We start from the raw sequence: 17,373 nt of genomic DNA on the forward strand, positions 1-17,373 counted from the left end.
AAAACGTGGGTCTAGTTCGGAGTCTGTACTGTCAGAGCAAATAGTCCGGAGTTTGTATTTATCAGAGTAAAGTAACAGGTCAACGTCAGAGTCGTTCTCACAGTCAAGCCACAATCACCAACCGAATCGTGCGAAAGGACATGCAATTCATCTGCGCCACACTTTTCCCAAAGTGCATTATGGTGATTCATCCACAACTGCAAACGTACAGAAGGTGGGAAAGGTAAAAGAGAAGATCAAGCGAGGATTATATATCTACAATTGCACAAAAGAAGAATCGTATCTTTGATACATCTAGTTGACCTTATTGATTGGTTCCAAAATCGCTTCGCCGTACCAATTCTTGAAAAAGATGACATCGCCTTCATCTTCCACAAAAACACATTGTGTGAACGACCTCCACAGGGCATATAACACGGGCTTGTCAACCGAAAATCAGATTGTTGGCTTCGTGGGAGAGAAAAGTTCTAATCTCACCGTGGAATCATAGTTATAATACTCCCCAAGGACCGGTTTGATCGCTTCCGTGACCTTTGGGAGATTATCTATGATATCAATTTGAGTTCTCTGGAGTTAGATATCGAGATGAGATGAGATGTCATACAGAAAGGCACGGAGGAGAAGAAATGATGAGCAATATGATCTGTATTGACCTATAGAGATTTGGCCAAAAGTCAGTGAGCACGTTGCACTTGGGATTTAAATGCTTCACACACATTGTGTAGAACATAGCGGCCAACCCAACCAAAAATGGGTCTATCCACCGTTGCTAGGGCTCCGCGAGCAAATGTCCACTCGTTCTGTCAGATTAATGGTCAGTGACTCTGGGAGAAGCGAGTTGTGGCACAGCATACTTTGCGATAATATGGGATTGAGGGATCACAATGTTGCAGGTAGGTGAACATCACCATCCTACATTACGATGAGCCCGAATGCTGACATAAGTCAGCAAGAAATATAATTACCAGTTATGCGCAAACTAAATTGAGGATTTAAGTGAAATGTCTCTCAACTTCAAGCTAAGAGAACTTACAAGCCAAGGCATCAAGTAATAACGCCAAAGAGGTGCCCAGCCAAAAGCTCGAGCGAAGTAAACCAGGAGAGATAACATTGATAAGATCGCAACATCGGAAATCATGATTAGATGTTCTGTAACAATCAATCCTGTCAATTGACTCGTCCGGTTATGTCGGACGGCGTACTTTCTTCAGGGCGAAAGAGCAGTGAATTCGGGTCATAATGCTATTATGGTCGTGAGTTACCCGAGAAAAGAATTGTTGAAGGAACATTATATCTCACGTTTGTCCATGGCGGATATTTCGGATTACCCTTTCGGTTGTGTCTATATATAAATTAGCGATGTTCCAGTTCAAAGTCGAGTGATGCAACAATCACAATAAATATAGTTGAAAGCCGCTGAGAATCATTTTTTAAATGTTAAGATTCAATCACATGGTAGCTCGACTCACAGAAATTGCCGAATAGAAAGTTTGAAAAGTGTGAAAGCCGGAGTTTCCTCAAGGATTTTGGCATAATCCATTCTGACAGCTACGCGTCCATCAGGCAGCTTCAAACTTCTACGTGTGACAGGAATGAAGGTCTCGTCGCGTTCCAAATTATTCGTAGCTTTCTGAGGTTGTTTTTATTCATGATCATTCTCCGAGACACAGGATCAAGGCTTACATGATGTGAGCGATGTGTCGCTCTCCAGGAATAAAAGGGTGTCAGAACGAACGTATGAAGTGTCATTCCGATCACAGCGTTGACCCAATGTTTCGGAGATAAAGCATCATGTCCAGCCTAGATTCTGATTAAATGCGTGCACAAGGTTACTACCGTATTGTAAACTCGCCTCGTGTCCTGGAAGAAATAACGTTGGTTTAAAGTTAATTGATAAACAATTGTACACACCTAAGGTCCATAATCCAGCAAAAAACATGCCCTGCCAAGCCCAGAAAAAAAGCCAAGCGAGCGGTCGTATTAAACAGTTCACCACGAGAGGATACGCCGTCACCTCTGCCAGTGTATCGAGGACAGGACTAATTCGTCGCGCAGAAAGATACAAGAAAACTGTGATAGAAACATGGACCACGATATAATAGATACTTTTCAGCGTCGACTTCTCGAGCAAATGATGAGGCACAGCATCGTGCAAACGTTTAAGAGAGACATTAGGAGGCGAGAACGCTTTCCTGCGCTTGCGGGCCTCATATTCTGGGCCATCCTTGAATACTTGAAACCAGACCATGAGTTAGAGAGGCGGGAATGATGTGGAGTGTGCAACAAGATTTGAGACGGAGAGGTTTGTGAATTTGAAAAGCCAAAAAGCTTATATAACAGCCTACGACAGCCACCAGTCGGGCTTCGGTGAGACCCCGAGAAGAAGGCTGTGGGGTATCAATTTCGTTTCAGTTCCAATGACACGACACAAGCTATGATATCCATATGATTGTCGGGGCTTCGGCTTTATGGTTGAGCGCTGAGTTTCAAAAGGATGAATGGGATGTAGAGATCCTGAATGTTGGAAAGCCAAGTCGTGATTGTCGAGTTGTAAATGTACTCTTCACAGTGCAGAAGACCGAAAGCCACAAAGATGATCATGAAGTGACTTGGCCCAACAACACGTGCCTCCGCCCTCGGGAAGCTTACTTAAGCCGAGGAACAGAGTTTGAACTTCTCACACGTTGAATTACTTGAATATATCTACCGCAACATCGAGTTCCTCCGCAGGAATCTAGGGACCCTAGATATTTTGAAAATCCATATCTAGGAAATTCAAGGATCTGTCAACTTCCTTTGGCCGAACTACGTGATTGTCTACGTCATCATCTAGAGTAACGGCTGCAAACGAATTTTATCAGTAACAGAGATTGAATGGAAATCGCAAAAGGCTTTATTTGTCGCGAACTTGTGTTGCTGGCCATCATCTCGGCCTAGTATCCAGTGATCATCTTGATGGTCACCCATGCTCGAAATGACGGGTCGGGTGAAGCCGAACGAGGCTTAAGCCCGCGGCTTCCAGGTGCACCCCTAGTTGGCGACTTTCATAAGGAGCTGATAAAATACAAAAAAATTGTCAAGCAACTCATAAAAAGAAATCATATTGATCCATATAATCTTAGTGATCAGTAGTAGTCCTCGGGCACAGTACGCTTAAAGCCCAGTGCCCGACCATGGGTCACCGTCCGAACAGCCCCTAAAGCCCGTATGTACATCCTCATGATCAAGTAGTGGGAGGTAGTGGGTGACACTAGATGATTTGAAAATTCATATTTGAGAAAATAGCGTGTGGACTTTCGTAGTGTTACAGACATCCCCTACACCAACCGTTCCCATCTTCACTGAAATAACAGTGAATCCTTGACCAATCTCCGCTACCTCACTTGGCTCAATCTCGTGCATTGTCCCGTTTCCATGTCTTCTCCACAGCGCAAAGTGTGGCTCGACCCTGCTAGCCTTGCCGATGAGGGCGATATTTCGGAAATCGGTGGCAACTTACCAGATCACATCAAACAACAGAGTTTGAATGTATATTTGAATATGGGCGTCTCGACCCCAAGTAGATTTGGCTATAAACTTGGACGGTCAGTAAAGTGGATAGAGTACAGTATCCACAAAAACACTGAGAGGAATGGGAGGGCGGAGGCAATTACACTTGGAGAAATAGTTGTGACGGAAGGTACATGATGAATGATGAGAGGACTGTACGCAATTGTTGACATCGTTGAAACTAGATATGCTCAACGGAGCGAACACGTTCCATGGTGCATGCTTGGCCTATTTGATTGACATGTAAGCTTGTCTCTTAAAATTTGAATGTCACTAACGGTTATGTCTTCTTTATTAGCTGTGGCAATGGATCGGTCGTAATTTTTGGTCTTGATCGCGGCCTTATCACTACAGGAATTTCCCAGTCTCTGAACGTGACATTTCATTCTCCCGCTCACCTGTGAGTAGGACAGATGGGTAAATTTCGCCTTATTCACCAGATACATCGCCCACAGGGGAGACTGCCTTCGCATCAAGAGTGCATGTTTTGGTGTGGGAAAACGGATTAGAACTGCAAAATGCGAGGTTCGTTATTTTCAGCTCAAAACTTGGTGCGGACTCAATCTGACTTCCGTAGATCTATGAGAAGGAGTCAGGTCGAATGATTTGCTCCGGACTTTTGACTACAATGGAACCCGATGTTTCGAGGCTTTAAGCCACTGTTTACTAGATATCGCTAATGCGCGTTAAATAAATATCAAACGTTGATACCTCGTCAGATCGTTGTGGTCTTTTTATAGCGCTCGCCGGATCAATCAAGGAATCGCGCATCAACAATTTATGCAAGCGAAATCTCAACACGAGGAAAAGTTCAAGTTCGGAGCCTAGCTTAGCAATGCAGGATCGTTTCATTCAAGCCTGCCTGTATGAGATTGTCAATGCAAGCTTTCTCCCTAAGAGTTATGTATCTTTCCCCTTTGCGCGTCAATACACGTGGATCTTCCTGTCACGGGATCTGGTGGGGAAAGGCATAGTATTAGTCAGCGGCTGGATTCGAACGATGACCTCTTCCGAGTTGCTGAACCACAAATTTTTCGCATCTGCAAGACTGCAAATCGTATGTTCTTTTCGAAATTTCAGCGAGAACTGCCCACTAAACCTTAGTTTCACACTTGTATCACTCCAGGATGACTGGACTGTGTTTACGAACAAATTGCCTTTTCAGAGCAGTGTCAATTTGTGACAGAGGACTAGTTTTCGGCGGGCAGAAAAGAATACATGGTTCAGCGGTGAATCTGTTGCGAAACACACCATATCTACCTCCGCGGTCGGAAAAAAGCCGGTTTTCCCCCAGGCGGGACTCGTTTTTATCCGCTCACAGCCGGTCACTACACGCGACTTCTGGTGCGTTCCATCCTAGTTTTGCATCAGCTAGCACCCTAACAATGAATTTCCTTTCGTGTTTATAGCCGCAAGACATGGTGGAATTGACAGGCCAGCTCCAGGCACAGGGTGAGTATGATCTGGATTCGCGTTCTCCATCACGGCCTCAACCATGTCAGGATTAAGGTCCATTTTAAAGATTCCAAGGGAACCTTGATCAAGACGGTGGAAGGTAATGAGGGCGACGACTTGTTAGACGTAGCACACGAGTATGACATTGATCTAGAAGGTACGACGTGTTTAATTCCTCCCCTTTCCCCAACAAATTCTTACGCTTGGTCCGCCTTCTACTTTGTATATTTCCACTCCTCACGGACGACCACCAATCAATCATCATTGTGTTACCCCCTTCCCGCAAACCCCTCCGTTCCCTTGATCGGGATTATGTTGCTTCTCGGATCCTCAGGGGCCTGCGAAAAATCTCTTGCTTGTTCGACGTGCCATGTAATCCTTACTCCTGACGTCTATGATAAGCTTCCAGAGCCTGAAGACGATGAGAATGATATGTTGGATATGGCTTTTGGTCTCACGGAGACTAGTCGACTAGGGTGTCAAGTGAAGCTGACCAAGGAATTGGATGGTATGACGGCTGTTCTTCCATCGGCAACGAGGAATATGTTCGTTGATGGTGAGTCGCCGTCTTCGGATTCTACGAATCCTTCTGTACTCACGCTTTTTTGTTCTATTTCCGCAGGTAAAAAACCCACGAAGCATTGAGACTGGAAATTGCGTATCCTATATTTGCCTATACACATCACCTCCAGTGGTTGAATTTCACCAAGGTATTAGAGCCGTCGAAACTATAGTATGATGGCGATCTTGGTAATGGTGTGTGGATCCCGTCGTAGGTTCAAAAAGTCCGCCACTAGGCTAGCTTATCTTAGACACTAATCTTTTCGTTTGTATGCTTCATCCGAATACCACGCAACCCATTTCTTCGTTAGCTTTATCGAAAGAGGCTGTAGGACGTATACGAAGCTGCTGCCATCTCGGCATTAAATGCGTTGGATGCCGACGAACTGAAGATTGGCATGTTGCACCAAACTAACTCGGATTTGTGAGTTGATATGCTCAAGATGCTTTCACTGAGGCTCGCGGGCGTACCTCTACGCCGTACTTAAAAATATGTAAAGGCACAATTCATTTTTAGGTGGCGAACGATCCGATTGGTCCGTTACCGAGTTAGGTGAAGAACTTGGTGTCACGACTCACCACCGCCTTGGTTGTTCTCCTCCTATTCTTATCTCCAGGAATGTATCTCGCTTTCTCTTCCTTCCAACATCTCCGAAACCAACTTTCGAAGCACTCTCTACCGGACGAGGACTTGAAGCTCAGAACTGACTCGCTTTTAGAGTCGGAAAACCGAGGCTACTGATACTTCACCTCCGACATTGTCGTTATCAATTCGGGTCACTCGTTCTTTCTAGTCGACTTCTGGATTCTAGCGCGCTTCGCGTCTGTCCCCCGGTTTGAACGTGCTCCGGCATACAGACATAAAGGCTTGTCCTGTAAAGGCAACCCTGGCTTTCGCTTCCTTACCGGTCTGTCATGACTGCTTTATCTCCTAAGCAAATAGACGAGCCTTTAGTGAGCATGAAACATGTTGATTGTGTGTCTTCTCCGAGGCTTAAAGTCGCGACTCCTTGTTTCTTCTCAGATTAGCGACATAGGCTACATTCCAGCTGTCGGTCGACGAATGTCACTGTCCGATTTTCCATCTACGCCAACTTCTCCGCGTTTTCTGGGCCATCGACATTCAATGTATGCAACTGGACGTAGACCATTGCGTCCTTCCCCACTTGCAGGTCCAGCCTTTCGAATTGATGAACCCATCGAAGAAGTGGACGAAGAGAAGAATCAACTGTCCCACCTTCCTGGTCCTTCGCGGGTTCTTTCTACACCGAATTTGGCTACGTTAATTACTCCTCCACCCCGTTTAAGGCATGCCGGGCCTAAGGGAGTTGAGTGTGCTCAAGAACGCTTCTCTCATGTATCGATATCATCGCCATTTGCGAAACCATCAAAGCGTTCTTTGTCGCTGATCGCCAAAAGAAGAAATTCAGAAATGGTGCCACCTTTGCATCCACTACCACCTCTATCCTCGCCTTTGCTCCAGAGTCGATCGGCGTCCTCGGTGTCACCCCGTTATCACTATTACCCTACTACATGTGATATGGGTAATAAGAACGAGAAAGAACCATTGGCACCCCCACCTGTTGCCCTTCAACGTCCCAAATCTGTACATGGCTATCCTACTATTCGACACAAACCTATCATCCCTATTCCAGAACAACAGCTCGACCACCAGTGTATAATTGCGCCCGCCCGTACTCGCGATCCAAGGGACAATTCTTGGTTTACCGCCAATACATATCAGGTTACGCCTAAGTTCACTCGTTTGGGACTTGCAGCTTCTGGCGTGGTACTTCCTGTGTCTGCAAAAAAGTACAAGAAATTGTCATATCATTCGTCGAGGTCGAGTTTGAACACAGGTGCTCCAAGTGCAGGAGTACTTCGCTCGATGGATAGCACATCTTCTTCGTCATTGGCATCTCCAGTACCATCAACTCTTGATGCTAATCCTAAGGATGTGTCGCAAGACAGCTCGGGCGTTACTACTCCGACCTTGACTAGATCCTATGCTTCGAGTTTGTGTTCAGACGAGAGTTCGATCGCTCCTTCAGATATACTCCTAATGACCTCGACTCCTGTCGTCGTCGCCCGCACGGATTCCTCGACGACTATCACGACCATCGTTGAAGGAGACGAATCCGGTGGTTCTTTGTCTGGGTTGAAGGATCTAGATGAACGAGAATCACAATCACAAAGGATCACCGCTGCCATCTCGTCGAAGAAAAATAAGTTCGCGCGATTCGAGCTTCTTAGGCATCGCACTACCAAATCTTTCAACTCCCTATACCATACTTCCATCAACCAACAATCGAAGGACGACCGTTGCGGATCCAACGAAAAGAGGAAGGGGAGTAATGACGAAGGAACTGCACGTCGCTATAACGAAATCAAACTTGGACTTGAGAAGTTTTCTCGGTCTTCGAGTTCTGAATCATCTTCATCAGAGTCTTTGAATGAAGCTGATATGAAACGTGATCGTGTTATCCCGATGAAGAAGTCCCATAGCATGAAAGGACTATGGAAATCGATCACAGTGAATTGGTAGAGATTTTTGTGCTTTGTGCTGCTCAATGCAACTTCTTTCCCTTCGCTTATTATTTATCAACGATGGATGCAACGAAACCATTGATTATTTGGACGCTCAATGTACGGTACACGATGTTCAGGCTTTTAATCTGATAGGATTCAAATTTCGTTCTTTTGGACTCATGAACTCAGGACAATGTATCCATTTTTTGATTTATTTTCTCCTTTTCTTTTTATTGTTATTCGCAAACTTGACGCTATTTACTTCACACTTATCTATCCAGATGCCTCTGGTCACTTGGCGCTTGCACAACCACCCATTTTAACTTTGACATTACGCTGGTACATATGTATCGTGATAATATACATTTTGGTTGTATGTATATCGTTTCCAATAAAAATTAATCCTTCGGAGCTAGTAGCTTAGAAGCTTTTCTTGCTATCCAATATCTCATGTGATAGTGTTTGTCCCCTCATTCGGATTCACGTTTCTACGGCTCTGGGGCATTTCCGAAGAAGTATGAATGGTAGTCGTTGTGTCCCATGTGCTGTCACGATCTTCGAGTATTTGAGTGTCGATCTCAAAAGAACCGTAGTTTGGTCGCGGTTTGACGCGTAAAGTATTGAGGATAAGCCGACATGACTGACATGATTCAATATCCAATGAACTTCAAGGGAAAGCATACTCACCGTAACCGACATTATGGTAATTGGCCACCTATGAATGACATGGGGAAAAAGGTTAAAGAGCTGGTCTGAATGGCACCCACGCAAACACGATGTGTATATCGACCCTGAGGATCGTGATATAAGGTATGATTATCGCAAATGCCACTACCAAAAAAATACACATATTCAGCTCCTTAGAGAAGAACAATTCGATAGACAACTTACGTAGAATGGCCGCCCAGGCTATGCTACCATCACGAAGCAAAATATGAAGTAGAGGAATATAGCGGACGGTATTAGTTGACTGTTGTGCCAATGATCTGGTCCCTCGCCAGGTCAGGTACCATATGATAGTTTGAACTAAAAGAAAGCTGGTCCTGATCTAGGCTAAGCACACCACAAACACGATTCAAGGAACCAACATACGAATCTAATATATTAGTGATTGAAACTTGACAAGAACATTTGGAGTCGAAGATGGCCTGATTTAACGCGAAATTGAGGAAAACAGTGATAGAAATTGTTCTTTGTGCGAAAAACATGAGGAGCGATATCACCCGTATTCTCGGTGTATGAAGGTAGAGGGCACAAACTGCGAAACCGATCGCTCAAGTTAGTATCTTTCGAGAGGGAGTGGATCTATACTTACGTCGAAGTAAGAGAACTCCTTGTAGAAGTGCTCCCATGATCAACGTTGTGCCATATTGGAAGATTAACCACGCCCTGCACGCTTTCGAGGTTGCCGGCGATGATCCAAGTACGACGGGTACCAAGAGTATATTCGCTCTTCAAGCACGAGTGAATGGGACTCCTGGGAGGAGGGACAAAAAATCACTGGAACGTACAGTTGAGAAACTAACGGGAGGTATCGACAAACAAGGTAGAAAACCTTCACAGCATTGTATGGTGCCCTAGTTCTACGCATCAGTCGATATTTAAAATTCAAAAACCATGGACTCACGCCCAGATGTGGCGCAGTTCTTCCTCAAAGTGCCATAAGAATTCTAGCACCAAAACTGTCCAAGCCCCAACTGTCACTAACTGGTGATTAACCATTCTTAACCATCGAGGCCCTCTTCGCTTACGAGGAGATCCAATACGGTTCATTTCAAGCCATGTCATTGCATCGTTGCCAAGTAGCGTGTCACCAGAAAAACTTCCAGTTTGTAGCGTCAGGAGGATGGGATTTAAGCTAGTGGGAGAAGCATTTCATTTCTACCCCACTAGAACAACTATATACACAATTTCAAATCCAGGGTTGACAATAAGCAGGTGTACTTGCTTGATAGGGTATCTAGTCAGCGAATGAGAAATCTCCGGTTGATCTGTATAGCCGTTCTTGCACATTCGGGTCACGTTACTGATATAATATGGAATTACCGAGTCATCCGGGCTTGGCTCTCTATCATTTACAGCGTTCCCTGTTAATTTGAGGAAGTTTACAGAGACGACAGGCTGAGTCGACTAGAGGGCAACAATATGTAATTCCATTCGGAGATCTTGAGAATAAGGATACAGCCACTTGTGGGCCTGCTGACTTGAAATTTTTCTGCGATGCCGATTAAATCGGTAGGAGGCGCCTGCTCCAAATTGATGTGTTTCAAATTGTAGTCCCCGACAATCATACCCGGTCGATAATTCAAATTCAGATGAGCGCTTTACCGCATGATTACAGCTTGGCAGCCCTCAGATCCATTGAAATCGCTTCGACCAAATCCACGTTGGATCTACGTGCACATAAGGGTATCCGCGACAAAGGATGCGGGGCCGCCAAGGGAAAAGCCTTAGAGTGGTTGAGGTTTCTCGGACAAATATACTCTGAATATGAAGCTGGAGTCCGACTCTGCCAAACGCTGTTTAAAGCTCTTCATAGCGTTGTAACTCCAAAAACGCTATGAAGAGGTCCCCAAATAGCAGTATTGACGTTTTCGCCTCCATACCTAGGAACAGCTTACCGATGAAATAATATAATCTTGAGGATAATGGAAGGAGGGCGAATCACTGAAGAGCGAGGAATGGAGTTCGCGACGATATGTGACATGAACGCGGCTGTCTACGACGACGGCTGTGCTTCAAACCGATAGGCGACCACTAGACGAGTCTCAGACACGACGAAAGATCGAAAAAATGAACCGAGAAATAAACGAGATATGATAAGATTGTCGAAGTGGGATAAAGAAGGCAGAGAAGGGGACTTGAGCTTAGACTTCCTATCAAGAATATAGGAAAAGAGAGCGGGGGTGTAGTATTTGATGGTATCCGGATAACCAGCAACGATGATCATAAGGGAAGGCAACCGGTGCTCGGATAGTTATGATCCGAGATAAGATATCAATGCAAGATAAGATGTGATCAAAATTTTGCCAGGGAGCGTACCCCAGCCTCGACATTCCATCACCGTCTGATTACAGTATAAAGGTCTATATTGTATTGATTTCATATTCATGATGATTGGATCCTGATTGAATGGGCCAAGCAATCATGCTCAAATCTAATGAGGTGCTTTTCAATCATTACTCTGTTCTCACTTTCACCCGAAATTCTCCCAAGCTTTCGTGCTCTCTGGAATACATCGACGATTATGTCAATCACTGGAAGTGCACGACTCTGAGAACGCTCGTTGTTCATCAAGGTGATCAACGCTAGGTTGAATAATCGTACCCTTTGCAATTGTTAATGACGAGATTGTGCTCGGACCTGAGAGCGAATATTCTTCAGTTTTCATGATGATATCTTTAGTAGGGCGCAGATACACCGGGGATGGAAAATTGTGAGCTGGCTCTAGGTGGACGGATATCGTTTCGAGGTTTGGATCAGATATCTCGAAGTGTGGCGGGACCCTCTCAGCGCTGTACAAGTTGAGGATCAAATGGCAGCACTGTGCAGATGCTTGAGTCAGGGGTTCGTAAACGCTTTCGAAGGGAGAAAAGGTACACACAAAACATGATAAGCCAGTCATTGTCCAACTGAATAGCAGATTCAGTATATTAGAAACCAACAGATCAAAATCAGTGGTTCAGGCTACTTACGAGTAGACGAAATGTGTCTGAATACCGGCTGTTGCCGTGTATGGGACTGCGACGAGAGCTCCAACTTGGGATCCCATGTTAATGAAACTGTTGCAATGAAGGAAGAAGGAACGACACTTACGTATAGCCACTGTCACTACTATGCCGCTATCGCGAAGTAAAGTGGGGATAAATGGAATCATCTGACGCCTTTCGGCACCGCCAAAGGGATGGAGCCTTCTCGATAAAAGGAACTCGCCGTACCATGTCAAAAACCAAGCAATCGACTGGTTCGCGAGGAAGACAACACTATTTTAGCGTCATCAACTACAGTTCCGAATAGTAAGATGCAGTACGGGTACGTACGGAAGAGCGAACCCCAATCTCTTCGGTTTGGCTGTGCATTGTGCGTCGAACGTGGCCACAAAGTATAGGAGGATTCCACCCCCGAATACCACAACAGTGTCGACGCTTACTGCGAAAATGCCCCAAATTCGAACCGCCGATACATTCTGATGAAGTGCACAAGCTACAAAGCATTGAGACGGAAGGAACAGCACGCCGTAGCATTTACTCACCTCGAAGATAGAGAATTGTCGTCAGCGCCACTTGCACACTGGCACTGCTCAAGTGAAGGAACAGGAACCAATTTTGGCAGACCTTAAGACCAAACGGAGGAAGAAAACGGATCAGCAGGACTAAATTAGCTCTTCAATACTCGGTCAGTTTGCTGAAAGATAAACGCAATTCACACCTACATCAGGGCTAAAGCAGGGAAAATCCTGGAAAAGATATAAACCAGACGAATCATATTAAGTTGTCTTCTGGTAAAAAATGCACTAATGTTAGGTATTTCGGTATATGAGAGAGTGAACCCACTTACTTCCATATCCATTCGCACTCGGTTCTGAAACACCACGCAAAATCGAGAAGAAGAACGATCCCGGCTGCCACTAGTCGAAAGGTAAAATCAAGACCAACTACGACGACCAGTGAAAGAGTGTCGAACTTACGCGACGAAGCGACCAAAGCAGCGATATCTTGCATGCAAATGAAGCCGGAAACGAGGGAAAAAAAGAAAGCTGTAGGGTTGACTCCTTGTTAGCATATGTACTGGTCCTGGAGAGCAGCTGACCATGGCATTACGGCACTTTTGAATTGATCAACGGCGTCCAGAAGGCAACGTTAGATTTTATACCACTACTTAGTAAAGCTAATTGGCTAACTAAAGTTTAAATACTCTTGGCGGTATTTACGTTTCAATACAACGAAAATCCAACGTTTACTTGTACCTCAGCATGCCCTGGAGCGTACGGTCCTTGACTCCTTGAGATTACTCGGAAAACGAGGGTTTTTTGATTTTCTGATGGAAAGGTGAAGATGATCCAGTGTTGAAAAAGAAAAGGGAGCACTATCGCCTCACTTGGGTCATGCAACATGTGAAATCATTGCTATAACACCTTCGTATCCGTTCTTCAGCCGCCGATCTATTCAAGGGCTGTAAACATCCTGCGTCTCGTGTCCGGGTATTCTTCTGGGTGGTCGTTCAATGTTCCCCTCTCGAATCAGCAGATTTACGAGCTTCGAGCAAGTTCTGTATTAACACAATCTAGATTCCAGCGCTGGCTTTTTGCATCTCGTTTTCCTGTTCACGATAAAATACGTCGACGATTGAAGACTGTCAAGCTTTCAAGTTAATTCTAGAACTCAACAAGAGGTTCAAGTTTGGGCCCTTGGGATGATATCTATAGGCCATGAATTCGAGACGGATGTAGGCACCAATCCAACGGTTACGCTGAATCTCGGGACAGTACGAAGGACTAATTTCTCCCCCCAAAATGCCTCGACATTCGGAGGCGCATGTTCATCGCATGTCTCATTAGAATTCTGCTCCACCCTAGATTCAGATGCGGGGGTGCCTCGGTGGTGTGCCTTGCACGAATCTGATGGGAGTCATGAGTTTGTCATAATCACATAAAATCTGTGATGAAGGGATCAGTGAGCGAAATACGAGCATACGAAGCTGCTTGTCCAATGTCCAGTGCTTGTCCATCTGCTCCAGAGCCTTGATCCGATCGGATCGTAAATGCTGGTGGGACTCTCATTTTCTTTGAACGGCACAACACTGACATGCATCGACAAAATGATTAGGACTTTATGGCGATTAGCAGCTATTAGCTATTGAATTGCCAGCGCCTAGCTGAGAAGCATACAAACTGAATTCAATTCCGGCACGACCGACTAATAAACGTAAAGATTAACCTGAGGGGTCTTCCGAAACTAAGTCACGAGGCGTCAAATGAAAGAGACTGATTTTCCACTGCAAAATAAGGTTTGCGATTGAAGCGCCTTGAGCTGTCGGCTCCGAGGCCAGTGAAGGCATTTGTTGACGGTCACTATCGAAGTGTGAATTCAAAATTCGAGATGCGGGGGACGCGAGGACCGCGGAGAGGCACAGCTGTGGTACGGGTAGAATCGGAAGGTATGGTAGAATAAGAAAAGCAGAAAGAGTATTATATGGCACAATGATCAATGTCACACGGACGCCCGAGCTCCGAGAGTCCCGGGAAACTTCCCCACGCAGGTTCCTCGCTGCGATTTTCCACGGTGAAATAGTCGAAGTACAGTCACGACAGGAAGTGTCCCAGCTAAGGGGGACCGGCTGATGGCCCGGCAAACAAACTCCGAGATGCCACATGTCTGGACAACTCTATAGCGGCCGTAAACCGCAAGGGTCGGTCTGAAGCTTCGCATCCCGATGACAATCAATATCAAAATGTAAACAAGGGCGCTGGAGCAACGCTGGAGCCTGATGCCGCCACTGAGGTCACGAACAAGGCCCTGACGCTTCTGGGTGTACGTCGTCAAGATACTGCGATTTGACCGTACATACCTAAAAAATGCTTCTACATCTCGGGTACTCAGAGGAGAGCGGGGAGCCAGGCGAGGCAGGTCTTAGAAGTATTTGTGATGCCTTGCAGTCTTCTCAGCGCCGGAAGAAAGCGGCCTTAATGGAAACAAGCCTCGGGATCGTAGCAGGAACGATATGTATTGATCATTGATGTAAATGATCTGCATGACAAGTAAAATCAAGCCTGTCGCGAAGAAGCAAAACTCCAAATCTGCTTGGCGCTAACGCGCTGTAATTAGTAGAGTGACTCATCTACCACATGATAACCGAATGTTGAATATTCAATGTAGGAAAGTAGGACCTCGACAAAACAAATTTAAGAGTGGGAATCTTATTCATGTTATTTGTTTCCAAGACAATACTTTACGAATTCCCCTGCAAAATCATCGCCATCACCCTCTAACTTCTCATTCTACACAACTTTTATTCCATGCTTATCCAGTTCCCGGGAACTACTTCCAGCTCTCCTCGTGGTATTCCTTGGCTCTGGTTCCGGTTTGATTTCCCCGAAGCTATCCATCCTAAAAATACCGTTCCAGTGAGTTGAAATCCATTCCAACGGTACCCGAATTTTAGCTCTATGTTTGCAAAATGCCTTCAGCTCATCGAACGGTATTTCTTTCACAAGCGTAAAAGTCTTCGTAGGTTTCACGGGCCCCTCCCCGATTCGTATATTCTCTTGAAAAGCGATGGATCGTAAATGAGGAAACAATGGTTGCATTGCGTCGTTAGTTGCTTCTCCAATGGCAGGTATTAGGCGCTTACAAAGCCACTTCCACCATGGAAGGCTCACGCCCTGCATGAAATGGAGATTCTGGCAGTGAATCAAGACGTCAAAAAAGTGATCCCAATCGTAACTTTCGAGCCAAGCATCGGGGCTTGTTTCGGCAAGCTCAACAGAAGTACATATGGGCCGAATAAGGTCCAGGAGAGTCGTAAAAAGGAGTGACCCCCAAAATCGATTTCGATGAAAAGAGATATAGAAATGACTGGAGTGCTCGGCGATAACTGTTTGACCTAAATTGCGCGAGAGGATAGCTGGTTCTGTAAAGCCTGATTGTATCACGATCGAGGAATCGGATATGCGGAACCTCGAAGTATTCATTACGACTTGCGAAAGAAGTCGCTTTATGTGGGGTAGCACGGCCTGCATAGCGTCCTCCGCTGGGATCTCGAGGTCGAATTGGGGATGGCGCAGGCACGAGATGTTACTCGAGCGGCATTTGGTGGCAGAAAGATCAATGCGATCAAGGAACGACGTGCAACAATGAAAGCGGTCTGCGAAAGCAAATTTCTTAACGCCAAGGGTGAGACGATTGTTGGAGTTCGGATGATTGGAGTTCGGATGGCTGGAGCTCGGATGATTGCAAAACGCTTCCACTGCAAACAACAATTCGAAGCTCAATAAGTTCGGAAGGTTTCGAACGAGTTCAATCCAACGGTCCGCACATAAACGAGAGGGTGGGTGGTAAATTTCAAGATGTGTGAGGGTGTTCCCAATGGCCCCAAGCTCGTTCCAGTCAGGCATGCAACACAAAGTGAGGCTAAGGCGCTCGAGAATGGGAGTTGCTAAGCCAGGAAAACGAACTGGGAGATACCCTTTGGGGTGCGAGTCGGGATCGCCTGCTGAATGGGGATAAAATATCAAGCAGAGACGTTGCAATTGAGGCCAAGAACCAGGATCAGAAGGCCACAGGGGATGGGGACTCGAGATAGTCTCCGCTTGGCTGTCAAGCGACAAATCATATCTCCGGAGTCGCTGATGCATTCCGGATTGCATTTGAAGTTGGACATCACCAAAGGTTCGTTCAATTCCTGACGCGTGAGATGCATCTATGAACTCGATGGATAGAGGTTCAGAACGCTTAAGCACCATGTCCCTCCACAACGCGCAAGGATGATAAGGGTCGATAGCAAACCTCCATAATTCTGGAGCAGAGAGAACGATAAACCGCCAACGACTACAAACTTGGGATGCAGCTATGGTATCCCGTAGAGGCTCTTGGAAATCCTGGGAACACTTTTGCCAGCGGTGGGCGTTGAGGCGACATATACGGACAAGGAGCTCAAAGGGAAGACTGGCGAAGGACATTTGCATCACACCGTAACACGATTCGTTTCAAGTTGTCACGTCTGTCGGCAGCAGAACCGGCACGTAACATTCACCACGCAATGGGAGTCGTGGATCTCCCTTTCCCATCCCAAAGTAAGTACATGTCGATACGTCTTTCGTATTGTAAACAAGACCTTGTCTCCGGCTCAAACTATTTTTTTCGATTCTATCATCTCAGGCGCAATCCTGAGTTTTCAGGATTAGAAACACTCGAGTTCTAAAATGTCGAATCTATCCTATCTAAACGTCACCGTTGCGACATATCGGGTGATGAGAGTCACTTTTCCAACGTCTTTATCCGGGTTAACAACTGTCACAAGGGAAATGATGACCGAAATTAGAAGACGGGAAAGGACGTCAAGGTATAGAGAGAAACATACTTTCCAACAACCTATTAAGCTCATCATCCTGCAACGTAGGATCAACTTTAATTCCAATCAGGTTCCTAACCCCCGTGAAATATTCAACGTGAGCTCCGTCAAGCGACCTCATCCAATCACCAATCCACAAAAAAATGCGCAGATAGCTTTGCTCATGTTCCCAACGACACAAACTGCAGAAAATCTTATTGATACTATTTT

At 45.6% G+C, this 17,373-nt stretch overlaps 6 protein-coding genes across 6 annotated transcripts; 3 read left to right on the forward strand and 3 right to left on the reverse strand.

Annotated features, from left to right (window-relative positions):
• Window positions 1-294: 294 nt before the first annotated feature.
• On the reverse strand, window positions 295-2,248 carry AGABI2DRAFT_209944 (hypothetical protein; the record flags this gene model as incomplete). Its single annotated transcript, XM_006455416.1, has 13 exons — window positions 295-420; window positions 478-545; window positions 605-653; window positions 717-800; window positions 855-912; window positions 966-979; window positions 1,034-1,149; window positions 1,203-1,242; window positions 1,300-1,342; window positions 1,396-1,416; window positions 1,470-1,630; window positions 1,684-1,800; window positions 1,910-2,248. The coding sequence occupies 13 exons, from the start codon at window positions 2,246-2,248 to the stop codon at window positions 295-297; spliced, it is 1,236 nt and encodes a 411-aa protein (XP_006455479.1).
• A 1,139-nt stretch (window positions 2,249-3,387) lies between these two features.
• On the forward strand, window positions 3,388-4,204 carry AGABI2DRAFT_209947 (hypothetical protein; the record flags this gene model as incomplete). Its single annotated transcript, XM_006455417.1, has 5 exons — window positions 3,388-3,679; window positions 3,735-3,792; window positions 3,848-3,949; window positions 4,005-4,074; window positions 4,127-4,204. Exons 1-5 carry the CDS (start codon window positions 3,415-3,417, stop codon window positions 4,202-4,204), a joined length of 573 nt encoding a protein of 190 aa, XP_006455480.1. The 5' UTR covers window positions 3,388-3,414.
• A 363-nt stretch (window positions 4,205-4,567) lies between these two features.
• Window positions 4,568-5,874, forward strand: AGABI2DRAFT_209951 (hypothetical protein). The gene is made up of 6 exons (XM_006455418.1): window positions 4,568-4,606; window positions 4,676-4,893; window positions 4,959-5,001; window positions 5,052-5,161; window positions 5,339-5,560; window positions 5,627-5,874. Exons 2-6 carry the CDS (start codon window positions 4,677-4,679, stop codon window positions 5,647-5,649), a joined length of 615 nt encoding a protein of 204 aa, XP_006455481.1. The 5' UTR covers window positions 4,568-4,606; window position 4,676; the 3' UTR covers window positions 5,650-5,874.
• Window positions 5,875-6,628: 754 nt separating this feature from the next.
• Window positions 6,629-8,110, forward strand: AGABI2DRAFT_121403 (hypothetical protein; the record flags this gene model as incomplete). Its single annotated transcript, XM_006455419.1, has 1 exon — window positions 6,629-8,110. The coding sequence occupies one exon, from the start codon at window positions 6,629-6,631 to the stop codon at window positions 8,108-8,110; it is 1,482 nt and encodes a 493-aa protein (XP_006455482.1).
• Window positions 8,111-11,344: 3,234 nt separating this feature from the next.
• On the reverse strand, window positions 11,345-12,815 carry AGABI2DRAFT_121404 (hypothetical protein; the record flags this gene model as incomplete). The annotated part of the gene is made up of 8 exons (XM_006455420.1): window positions 11,345-11,726; window positions 11,790-11,853; window positions 11,911-12,077; window positions 12,135-12,297; window positions 12,347-12,477; window positions 12,527-12,592; window positions 12,652-12,721; window positions 12,782-12,815. The coding sequence occupies 8 exons, from the start codon at window positions 12,813-12,815 to the stop codon at window positions 11,345-11,347; spliced, it is 1,077 nt and encodes a 358-aa protein (XP_006455483.1).
• Window positions 12,816-15,091: 2,276 nt separating this feature from the next.
• Window positions 15,092-16,771, reverse strand: AGABI2DRAFT_121405 (hypothetical protein; the record flags this gene model as incomplete). Its single annotated transcript, XM_006455421.1, has 1 exon — window positions 15,092-16,771. One exon carries the CDS (start codon window positions 16,769-16,771, stop codon window positions 15,092-15,094), a length of 1,680 nt encoding a protein of 559 aa, XP_006455484.1.
• Between the last annotated feature and the right edge of the window lie 602 nt (window positions 16,772-17,373).

The sequence above is a fragment of the Agaricus bisporus genome, assembly GCF_000300575.1.
Source record: "Agaricus bisporus var. bisporus H97 unplaced genomic scaffold AGABI2scaffold_10, whole genome shotgun sequence".
Classification (NCBI taxonomy): Eukaryota; Fungi; Basidiomycota; class Agaricomycetes; order Agaricales; family Agaricaceae; genus Agaricus; species Agaricus bisporus.

Coding starts and splice junctions, on each gene's coding strand:
- AGABI2DRAFT_209951 (XM_006455418.1), top strand. CDS start 4,677: ATGACTGGACTGTGTTTACGAACAAATTGCCTTTTCAGAGCAGTGTCA. Junction 5,162..5,338: donor GTATGACATTGATCTAGAAG/GTACGACGTGTT, acceptor TCGGATCCTCAG/GGGCCTGCGAAAAATCTCTT. Junction 5,561..5,626: donor GAGGAATATGTTCGTTGATG/GTGAGTCGCCGT, acceptor CTATTTCCGCAG/GTAAAAAACCCACGAAGCAT.